At 36.3% G+C, this 12,166-nt stretch overlaps 1 protein-coding gene across 1 annotated transcript; it reads left to right on the forward strand.

Annotated features, from left to right (window-relative positions):
* Nucleotides 1-9,186: 9,186 nt before the first annotated feature.
* On the forward strand, nucleotides 9,187-10,467 carry LOC130646313 (myb-like protein I). The gene is made up of 2 exons (XM_057452486.1): nucleotides 9,187-9,544; nucleotides 9,650-10,467. The coding sequence occupies exons 1-2, from the start codon at nucleotides 9,187-9,189 to the stop codon at nucleotides 10,459-10,461; spliced, it is 1,170 nt and encodes a 389-aa protein (XP_057308469.1). The 3' UTR covers nucleotides 10,462-10,467.
* The last annotated feature ends 1,699 nt before the right edge of the window (nucleotides 10,468-12,166 follow it).

The raw sequence follows: 12,166 nt of genomic DNA on the forward strand, positions 1-12,166 counted from the left end.
TTGAAAAATGATTTCATTTTTGATGAGACGCTGAATAAAAGGAGTTTAATCACCGGCAAACGAAAACTCGCGATTTCCCGTAAATCCGGGACCCGGCCCGTATAGTCAAAAGTATACAAAGAAAGTACGCAGGGAGTAAACTCATTTCCCGAACGATTCTTTAAATTATTTTTTCATCACTAAAACGCATGAGACTTTTAGTTTTTAAAAATGATTTCATTTGTGATGAGACGCTGAATAAAAGGAGTTTAATCACCGGCAAACGAAAACTCGCGATTTCCCGTAAATCCCGGACTCGGCCCGTATAGTCAAAAGTATACAAAGAAAGTACCCAGGGAGTAAACTCATTTCCCGAACGATTCTTTAAATTATTTTTTCACCACTAAAACGCATGAGACTTGTAGTTTTCAAAAATGATTTCATTTTTGATGAGACGCTGAATAAAAGGAGTTTAATTGCCGTCAAACGAAAACACGCGATTTCGCGTATATCCCGGACTCGCCCCGTATAGTCGAATGTATGCAAAGAAAATACCCAGGGAGTAAACTCATTTCCCAAACGATGTTTTAAATTATTTTTTCACCACTAAAACGCATGAGACTTGTAGTTTTCAAAAATGATTTAATTTTTGATGAGACGCCGAATAAAAGGAGTTTAATCTCCAGCAAACGAAAACCCGCGATTTCCCGTAAATCCCGGACCCGGCCCGTATAGTCAAAAGTATACAAATAAAGTACGCAGGGAGTAAACTCATTTATCGAACGATTCTTTAAATTATATTTTCACCACTAAAACGCATGAGACTTGTAGTTTTGAAAAATGATTTCATTTTTGATGAGACGCTGAATGAAAGGAGTTTAATCACCGGCAAACGAAAACCCGCGATTTGCCGTATACCCCGGACTCGGCCCGTATAGTCAAAAGTATACAAAGAAAGTACCCAGGGAGTAAACTCATTTCCCGAACGATTCTTTAAATTATTTTTTCACCACTAAAACGCATGAGATTTGTAGTTTTCAAAAATGATTTCATTTTTGATGAGACGCTGAATAAAAGGAGTTTAATTGCCGCCAAACGAAAACACGCGATTTCGCGTATATCCCGGACTCGCCCCGTATAGTCGAATGTATACAAAGAAAATACCCAGGGAGTAAACTCATTTCCCAAACGATGTTTTAAATTATTTTTTCACCACTAAAACGCATGAGACTTGTAGTTTTCAAAAATGATTTCATTTTTGATGAGACGCCGAATAAAAGGAGTTTAATCTCCGGCAAACAAAAACCCGCGATTTTCCGTAAATCCCGGACCCGGCCCGTATAGTCGAATGTATACAAAGGAAGTAAACTGGGAGTAAACTCATTTCCCGAACGATTTTTTAAATTAATTTTTTACCACTAAAACGCATAAGACTTGTAGTTTTCAAAAACGATTTCATATTTGATGAGACGCTGAATAAAAGGAGTTTAATCTCCGGCAAACGAAAACCCGCGATTTCCCGTACATCCCGGACCCGGCCCGTATGGTCAAAAGTATACAAATAAAGTACGCAGGGAGTAAACTCATATCCCGAACGATTCTATAAAGTATTTTTTCCCCACTAAAACGCATGAGACTTGTACTTTTCAAAAATGATTTCATTTTTGATGAGACGCTGAATAAAAGGAGTTTAATCACCGGCAAACGAAAACTCGCTATTTCCCGTAAATCCCGGACTCGGCCCGTATGGTCAAAAGTATACAAATAAAGTACGCAGGGAGTAAACTCATTTCCCGAACGATTCTTTAAATTATTTCTTCACCACTAAAACGCATGAGACTTGTAGTTTTCAAAAATGACTTCATTTTTAATGAGACGCTGAATAAAAGAAGTTTAATCGCCTCCAAACAAAAACCCGCGATTTCCCGTAAATCCCGGGCTTGGCCAGTATAGTCGAATGTATACGAAGAAAGTACCCAGAGGGTAAACTCATTTCCCGAACGATTTTTTAAATTATTTTTTCACCACTAAAACGCATGAGACTTGTAGTTTTCAAAAATGATTTCATTTTTGATGAGACGCTGAATAAAAGGAGTTTAATCGCCGGCAAACGAAAACCCACGATTTCCCGTAAATCCCAGACTCGGCCCGTGTAGTCAAAAGTATACAAAGAAAGTACGCAGGGAGTAAACTCATTTCCCGAACGATTCTTTAAATTTTTTTTCACCACTAAAACGCATGAGACTTGTAGTTTTCAAAAATGATTTCATTTTTGATGAGACGCCGAATAAAAGGAGTTTAATCTCCGGCAAACAAAAACCCGCGATTTCCCGTAAATCCCGGACCCGGCCCGTATAGTCGAATGTATACAAAGAAAGTAAACTGGGAGTAAACTCATTTCCCGAACGATTTCTTAAATTAATTTTTTACCACTAAAACGCATAAGACTTGTAGTTTTGAAAAATGATTTCATTTTTGATGAGACGCTGAATAAAAGGAGTTTAATCACCGGCAAACGAAAACTCGCGATTTCCCGTAAATCCGGGACCCGGCCCGTATAGTCAAAAGTATACAAAGAAAGTACGCAGGGAGTAAACTCATTTTCCGAACGATTCTTTAAATTATTTTTTCACCACTAAAACGCATGAGACTTTTAGTTTTCAAAAATGATTTCATTTGTGATGAGACGCTGAATAAAAGGAGTTTAATCACCGGCAAACGAAAACTCGCGATTTCCCGTAAATCCCGGACTCGGCCCGTATAGTCAAAAGTATACAAAGAAAGTACCCAGGGAGTAAACTCATTTCCCGAACGATTTTTTAAATTAATTTTTTACCACTAAAACGCATAAGACTTGTAGTTTTCAAAAACGATTTCATATTTGATGAGACGCTGAATAAAAGGAGTTTAATCACCGGCAAACGAAAACTCGCGATTTCCCGTACATCCCGGACCCGGCCCGTATGGTCAAAAGTATACAAATAAAGTACGCAGGGAGTAAACTCATATCCCGAACGATTCTATAAAGTATTTTTTCCCCACTAAAACGCATGAGACTTGTACTTTTCAAAAATGATTTCATTTTTGATGAGACGCTGAATAAAAGGAGTTTAATCACCGGCAAACGAAAACTCGCTATTTCCCGTAAATCCCGGACTCGGCCCGTATGGTCAAAAGTATACAAATAAAGTACGCAGGGAGTAAACTCATTTCCCGAACGATTCTTTAAATTATTTCTTCACCACTAAAACGCATGAGACTTGTAGTTTTCAAAAATGACTTCATTTTTAATGAGACGCTGAATAAAAGAAGTTTAATCGCCTCCAAACAAAAACCCGCGATTTCCCGTAAATCCCGGGCTTGGCCAGTATAGTCGAATGTATACGAAGAAAGTACCCAGAGGGTAAACTCATTTCCCGAACGATTTTTTAAATTATTTTTTCACCACTAAAACGCATGAGACTTGTAGTTTTCAAAAATGATTTCATTTTTGATGAGACGCTGAATAAAAGGAGTTTAATCGCCGGCAAACGAAAACCCACGATTTCCCGTAAATCCCAGACTCGGCCCGTGTAGTCAAAAGTATACAAAGAAAGTACGCAGGGAGTAAACTCATTTCCCGAACGATTCTTTAAATTTTTTTTCACCACTAAAACGCATGAGACTTGTAGTTTTCAAAAATGATTTCATTTTTGATGAGACGCCGAATAAAAGGAGTTTAATCTCCGGCAAACAAAAACCCGCGATTTCCCGTAAATCCCGGACCCGGCCCGTATAGTCGAATGTATACAAAGAAAGTAAACTGGGAGTAAACTCATTTCCCGAACGATTTCTTAAATTAATTTTTTACCACTAAAACGCATAAGACTTGTAGTTTTGAAAAATGATTTCATTTTTGATGAGACGCCGAATAAAAGGAGTTTAATCACCGGCAAACAAAAACCCGCGATTTCCCGTAAATCCCGGACCCGGCCCGTATAGTCGAATGTATACAAAGAAAGTAAACTGGGAGTAAACTCATTTCCCGAACGATTTCTTAAATTAATTTTTTACCACTAAAACGCATAAGACTTGTAGTTTTGAAAAATGATTTCATTTTTGATGAGACGCTGAATAAAAGGAGTTTAATCACCGGCAAACGAAAACTCGCGATTTCCCGTAAATCCGGGACCCGGCCCGTATAGTCAAAAGTATACAAAGAAAGTACGCAGGGAGTAAACTCATTTTCCGAACGATTCTTTAAATTATTTTTTCACCACTAAAACGCATGAGACTTTTAGTTTTCAAAAATGATTTCATTTGTGATGAGACGCTGAATAAAAGGAGTTTAATCACCGGCAAACGAAAACTCGCGATTTCCCGTAAATCCCGGACTCGGCCCGTATAGTCAAAAGTATACAAAGAAAGTACCCAGGGAGTAAACTCATTTCCCGAACGATTTTTTAAATTAATTTTTTACCACTAAAACGCATAAGACTTGTAGTTTTCAAAAACGATTTCATATTTGATGAGACGCTGAATAAAAGGAGTTTAATCACCGGCAAACGAAAACTCGCGATTTCCCGTACATCCCGGACCCGGCCCGTATGGTCAAAAGTATACAAATAAAGTACGCAGGGAGTAAACTCATATCCCGAACGATTCTATAAAGTATTTTTTCCCCACTAAAACGCATGAGACTTGTACTTTTCAAAAATGATTTCATTTTTGATGAGACGCTGAATAAAAGGAGTTTAATCACCGGCAAACGAAAACTCGCTATTTCCCGTAAATCCCGGACTCGGCCCGTATGGTCAAAAGTATACAAATAAAGTACGCAGGGAGTAAACTCATTTCCCGAACGATTCTATAAATTATTTCTTCACCACTAAAACGCATGAGACTTGTAGTTTTCAAAAATGACTTCATTTTTAATGAGACGCTGAATAAAAGAAGTTTAATCGCCTCCAAACAAAAACCCGCGATTTCCCGTAAATCCCGGGCTTGGCCAGTATAGTCGAATGTATACGAAGAAAGTACCCAGAGGGTAAACTCATTTCCCGAACGATTTTTTAAATTATTTTTTCACCACTAAAACGCATGAGACTTGTAGTTTTCAAAAATGATTTCATTTTTGATGAGACGCTGAATAAAAGGAGTTTAATCGCCGACAAACGAAAACCCACGATTTCCCGTAAATCCCAGACTCGGCCCGTGTAGTCAAAAGTATACAAAGAAAGTACGCAGGGAGTAAACTCATTTCCCGAACGATTCTTTAAATTTTTTTTCACCACTAAAACGCATGAGACTTGTAGTTTTCAAAAATGATTTCATTTTTGATGAGACGCCGAATAAAAGGAGTTTAATCTCCGGCAAACAAAAACCCGCGATTTCCCGTAAATCCCGGACCCGGCCCGTATAGTCGAATGTATACAAAGAAAGTAAACTGGGAGTAAACTCATTTCCCGAACGATTTCTTAAATTAATTTTTTACCACTAAAACGCATAAGACTTGTAGTTTTGAAAAATGATTTCATTTTTGATGAGACGCCGAATAAAAGGAGTTTAATCACCGGCAAACAAAAACCCGCGATTTCCCGTAAATCCCGGACCCGGCCCGTATAGTCGAATGTATACAAAGAAAGTAAACTGGGAGTAAACTCATTTCCCGAACGATTTCTTAAATTAATTTTTTACCACTAAAACGCATAAGACTTGTAGTTTTGAAAAATGATTTCATTTTTGATGAGACGCTGAATAAAAGGAGTTTAATCACCGGCAAACGAAAACTCGCGATTTCCCGTAAATCCGGGACCCGGCCCGTATAGTCAAAAGTATACAAAGAAAGTACGCAGGGAGTAAACTCATTTTCCGAACGATTCTTTAAATTATTTTTTCACCACTAAAACGCATGAGACTTTTAGTTTTCAAAAATGATTTCATTTGTGATGAGACGCTGAATAAAAGGAGTTTAATCACCGGCAAACGAAAACTCGCGATTTCCCGTAAATCCCGGACTCGGCCCGTATAGTCAAAAGTATACAAAGAAAGTACCCAGGGAGTAAACTCATTTCCCGAACGATTTTTTAAATTAATTTTTTACCACTAAAACGCATAAGACTTGTAGTTTTCAAAAACGATTTCATATTTGATGAGACGCTGAATAAAAGGAGTTTAATCACCGGCAAACGAAAACTCGCGATTTCCCGTACATCCCGGACCCGGCCCGTATGGTCAAAAGTATACAAATAAAGTACGCAGGGAGTAAACTCATATCCCGAACGATTCTATAAAGTATTTTTTCCCCACTAAAACGCATGAGACTTGTACTTTTCAAAAATGATTTCATTTTTGATGAGACGCTGAATAAAAGGAGTTTAATCACCGGCAAACGAAAACTCGCTATTTCCCGTAAATCCCGGACTCGGCCCGTATGGTCAAAAGTATACAAATAAAGTACGCAGGGAGTAAACTCATTTCCCGAACGATTCTTTAAATTATTTCTTCACCACTAAAACGCATGAGACTTGTAGTTTTCAAAAATGACTTCATTTTTAATGAGACGCTGAATAAAAGAAGTTTAATCGCCTCCAAACAAAAACCCGCGATTTCCCGTAAATCCCGGGCTTGGCCAGTATAGTCGAATGTATACGAAGAAAGTACCCAGAGGGTAAACTCATTTCCCGAACGATTTTTTAAATTATTTTTTCACCACTAAAACGCATGAGACTTGTAGTTTTCAAAAATGATTTCATTTTTGATGAGACGCTGAATAAAAGGAGTTTAATCGCCGGCAAACGAAAACCCACGATTTCCCGTAAATCCCAGACTCGGCCCGTGTAGTCAAAAGTATACAAAGAAAGTACGCAGGGAGTAAACTCATTTCCCGAACGATTCTTTAAATTTTTTTTCACCACTAAAACGCATGAGACTTGTAGTTTTCAAAAATGATTTCATTTTTGATGAGACGCCGAATAAAAGGAGTTTAATCTCCGGCAAACAAAAACCCGCGATTTCCCGTAAATCCCGGACCCGGCCCGTATAGTCGAATGTATACAAAGAAAGTACCCAGGGAGTAAACTCATTTCCCGAACGATTTCTTAAATTAATTTTTTACCACTAAAACGCATAAGACTTGTAGTTTTGAAAAATGATTTCATTTTTGATGAGACGCTGAATAAAAGGAGTTTAATCACCGGCAAACGAAAACTCGCGATTTCCCGTAAATCCGGGACCCGGCCCGTATAGTCAAAAGTATACAAAGAAAGTACGCAGGGAGTAAACTCATTTCCCGAACGATTCTTTAAATTATTTTTTCACCACTAAAACGCATGAGACTTTTAGTTTTCAAAAATGATTTCATTTGTGATGAGACGCTGAATAAAAGGAGTTTAATCACCGGCAAACGAAAACTCGCGATTTCCCGTAAATCCCGGACTCGGCCCGTATAGTCAAAAGTATACAAAGAAAGTACCCAGGGAGTAAACTTATTTCCCGAACGATTCTTTAAATTATTTTTTCACCACTAAAACGCATGAGACTTGTAGTTTTTAAAAATGATTTCATTTTTGATGAGACGCTGAATAAAAGGAGTTTAATTGCCGGCAAACGAAAACACGCGATTTCGCGTATATCCCGGACTCGCCCCGTATAGTCGAATGTATACAAAGAAAATACCCAGGGAGTAAACTCATTTCCCAAACGATGTTTTAAATTATTTTTTCACCACTAAAACGCATGAGACTTGTAGTTTTCAAAAATGATTTCATTTTTGATGAGACGCCGAATAAAAGGAGTTTAATCTCCAGCAAACGAAAACCCGCGATTTCCCGTAAATCCCGGACCCGGCCCGTATAGTCAAAAGTATACAAATAAAGTACGCAGGGAGTAAACTCATTTATCGAACGATTCTTTAAATTATATTTTCACCACTAAAACGCATGAGACTTGTAGTTTTGAAAAATGATTTCATTTTTGATGAGACGCTGAATGAAAGGAGTTTAATCACCGGCAAACGAAAACTCGCGATTTCCCGTAAATCCGGGACTCGGCCCGTATAGTCAAAAGTATACAAAGAAAGTACGCAGGGGGTAAACTCATTTCCCGAACGATTCTTTAAATTATTTTTTCACCACTAAAACGCATGAGACTTGTAGTTTTTAAAAATGATTTCATTTTTGATGAGACGCTGAATAAAAGGAGTTTAATCGCCGGCAAACAAAAACCCGCGATTTGCCGTATACCCCGGACTCGGCCCGTATAGTCAAAAGTATACAAAGAAAGTACCCAGGGAGTAAACTCATTTCCCGAACGATTCTTTAAATTATTTTTTCACCACTAAAACGCATGAGATTTGTAGTTTTCAAAAATGATTTCATTTTTGATGAGACGCTGAATAAAAGGAGTTTAATTGCCGGCAAACGAAAACACGCGATTTCACGTATATCCCGGACTCGCCCCGTATAGTCGAATGTATACAAAGAAAATACCCAGGGAGTAAACTCATTTCCCAAACGATGTTTTAAATTATTTTTTCACCACTAAAACGCATGAGACTTGTAGTTTTCAAAAATGATTTCATTTTTGATGAGACGCCGAATAAAAGGAGTTTAATCTCCGGCAAACAAAAACCCGCGATTTCCCGTAAATCCCGGACCCGGCCCGTATAGTCGAATGTATACAAAGGAAGTAAACTGGGAGTAAACTCATTTCCCGAACGATTTTTTAAATTAATTTTTTACCACTAAAACGCATAAGACTTGTAGTTTTCAAAAACGATTTCATATTTGATGAGACGCTGAATAAAAGGAGTTTAATCTCCGGCAAACGAAAACCCGCGATTTCCCGTACATCCCGGACGCGGCCCGTATGGTCAAAAGTATACAAATAAAGTACGCAGGGAGTAAACTCATTTCCCGAACGATTCTTTAAATTATTATTTCACCACTACAACGCATGAGACTTGTATTTTTCAAAAATGTTTTCATTCTTGATAAGACGCTGAAAAAAAAAAAGTTTAATCGCAGGAAAACGAAAACCCGAGATTTCCCGTAAATCCCGGGCTTGACCCCTATAGTCAAAAGTACACAAAGAAAGTACCCAGGCAGTAAACTCATTTTTGGAACGTTTTTTTGAATTATCTTTTCACCACTATAACGCATGAGACTTGTAGTATTCAAAAATGTTTTCATTTTTGATGGGACGCTGAATAGAGTATAGTATTGAATAATGGCGGCGACGGACGTAAAAACTGACGAGGAAAATATTTTTAACAAAATGCTTGAGGATATTAATGAAGAGATGAATATTGAACATAATAATGTAACTGTTAAAAAAGGTGTATATAAAGAGCTCAATACAACTTTGAATGCAGAAGATTTTATCGATAAGCACTATGAAAAAACTAGATATAGCGCACTGAGAGATTCTATCCTTGAAGACGTAAAAGGTGAGATAAACACTCTTATCTCAAATCAAATTTCAAAACTTGTCAATAATTGTTCAGTTGCTCATAAGGATGACCGAACGGATAAACTGGAATCAAATTTATTGGAAGAAATTCAGTTTTTGCGACAAGAAATACAAAGTAAAAACGAAATCATAAAAATTTTAGTTGAAAACTCAGTCGAGCATAACTATTCTACAAAATCGCTACAGCAAGAAAATTTTAATTCATTTCAAACAGTTAATAAAAAAAATAAAAATAGAAGCACAATCATTAGCAACCAAAGCCATAACAACCAAAGCTTTGTTCATCGATATCGATTTGAACATCTGTATAATGAGAATAATGATCACTCTGAAATAACAGAAAGTTTTAGAGGTGATACTTATAATAATAATAACTTTATACATAATAATGAGGAACTAATTGTACATAATAATGAAGACATAATTGTACATAATAATGAAGACATAATTGTACATAATAATAAAGAAAACATTCCAACAAAAAGGCAATCACTTAATAACGCTAATAACATTATTAACACTAAAAAAATTACATGTATACTAGGAGACAGTATAATAAAAGGCATCAACGGTTACAAGATGACCAAATCCCCTGACTACAACCAAAACAAGAGAGTTATACTAAAATCCTTTCCTGGAGCTACGACAGAAGACATGTATGAATACGTCAAACCAACCATGAAGAAAAAGCCAGATAACATCATCCTTCATGTTGGCACAAATGATCTTTCTAGAAACGTAGCACCAGAGGTTATAGCTAACGATATAATTAATTTAGCAACATCATTGATTAACTCGAATATGAACGTATCCGTATCTGGTCTGACTCCAAGAAATGACGATCAAGGTATTAGATGTGACGAACTCAATGACCACCTATATAAAGGATGTGCTGAACGAAATATCGCATTCATAAATCACTATCAGCAGATGGATCGGAATCGTCACCTTAACAGAAGTAAACTACATTTGAACCAATATGGATCGGTAACACTGGCTAATTCTTTTTTAAATTTTATTTCTAAGGATTGACTTGGTGTTTGTATGAGCAATAGTATCCCCACAAAAATATCTAACAAAAAAGAAGCAACTCTTCCTAATGCAATTGCACCATTTAATATAAATAAAACTCTAGAAACGATAGAAAATGATATATCGTTCTCTTCCTGCTTAAAAAACTTACGTCTACAAAACTTAAATAGGATTATTCTTGGACAAATTAACATTAATTCCGTACGAAATAAATTCGACTGTCTAGTTGATGCAATTGATGGAAACCTTGATGTTCTTTTAATCTCTGAAACTAAAATTGATAGCTCTTTTCCTACCGCTCAATTTAAAATTGACGGTTACACAAAGCCTTTTCGTCTGGATCGTAATAGTAAAGGTGGAGGTATGCTCTTATATGTACGTCAAGATATTCCATCAAAACAGTTGCATCCAACTAGTACTAGTACGGACAATTTTGAAGGATTTTTTGTCGAACTAAACCTGCGAAAAAAAAATGGCTGCTTTGTTGCTCATACAACCACCACAAAAATGCTATATCTGAACATCTAAAAAATATTGGTAACGGTCTTGATGTTTTGTCTGCAAATTATGACAACATATTACTATTAGGAGATTTTAATGCGGAAATTAACGAAAATAGCATGACAGAATTTGCTGAACTCTACAACCTTAAGTGCCTCGTGAAGGGCCCCACATGCTTTAAAAACCCTGATAACCCATCGTGTATTGATCTTTTTCTCACAAATCGATATAACTATTTCCAAAACACCAGCACATTGGAAACAGGTCTCTCCGATTTCCATAAAATGGCCATCACTGTAATGAAAATATATTTTCAGAAACAAAAATCTCATATCATCAAATATAGGAATTACAAAAACTTTTCAAATGAACGTTTTTGTTATGAGCTAACATGTCGACTTCAAAATATAGAAAAATCGAAAAAAAAGATAGATGATGAGTTAGAAAACTTTCATGAATGTGCAAAATCAGTCCTTAACAAAATTGCGCCATTAAAAAAAAAATACGTAAGAGCAAACCAATCACCGTTCATGAATAGGACCCTGCATAAGGCTGTTATGAAAAGAAGTAGGCTTAGAAATAAATACTTAAAAAATAGAACAGAAGAAAATAGATTAGCTTTTAATCAACAAAGAAATATTTGTGTCACACTATTTCGAAAAGAAAAATATGATTATTACAACAATCTAAATGTTAAAAAAATTACCGATAATAAGACATTTTGGAAAACTATAAAACCTTTCTTGTCCGATAAAGGACCATCGACCCAAATTATAACACTGATAGAAAAAGAAGAAATCATATCGGATGATGAAAAGGTTGCAAACATTTTCAACACTTTCTTCACGAATATTGTAAAAAATCTGGATCTTACAATATCTGACACAATCCTTGTAATTTGCTCAAACGTAGATGACCCTGTTTTGAAGGCTATTAAACGATATGAAAACCATCCAAGTATACTGAATATAAAAAAAAACATTGGTGATTACAATCCTGGTTTTTCCTTCAATCATGTAGAAAAAGCTGAAATCAGGAGAGAGATACGAAATTTGAATATTCATAAGGCATGCCAAGAAACCGATATACCAACAAAAATAATTAAGGAAAACGAAGATCAGTATTTAGAAATTTTACATTTCTCTGTTAACTCTGCAATTGATCTGTGTAAATACCCAGAATTTTTGAAAAGGGCAGATGTGAC

The sequence above is a fragment of the Hydractinia symbiolongicarpus genome, chromosome 5 (genome assembly GCF_029227915.1).
Source record: "Hydractinia symbiolongicarpus strain clone_291-10 chromosome 5, HSymV2.1, whole genome shotgun sequence".
Lineage (NCBI taxonomy): Eukaryota > Metazoa > Cnidaria > Hydrozoa > Anthoathecata > Hydractiniidae > Hydractinia > Hydractinia symbiolongicarpus.

What these genes read in the sequence shown, in the direction of transcription:
- LOC130646313 (XM_057452486.1), top strand. Translation starts at nt 9,187, where the DNA reads ATGGCGGCGACGGACGTAAAAACTGACGAGGAAAATATTTTTAACAAA. An exon ending in TTTGCGACAAGAAATACAAA is followed by an intron (nt 9,545 to 9,649) that starts GTAAAAACGAAA and finishes AAACAGTTAATA; the next exon opens with AAAAAAATAAAAATAGAAGC.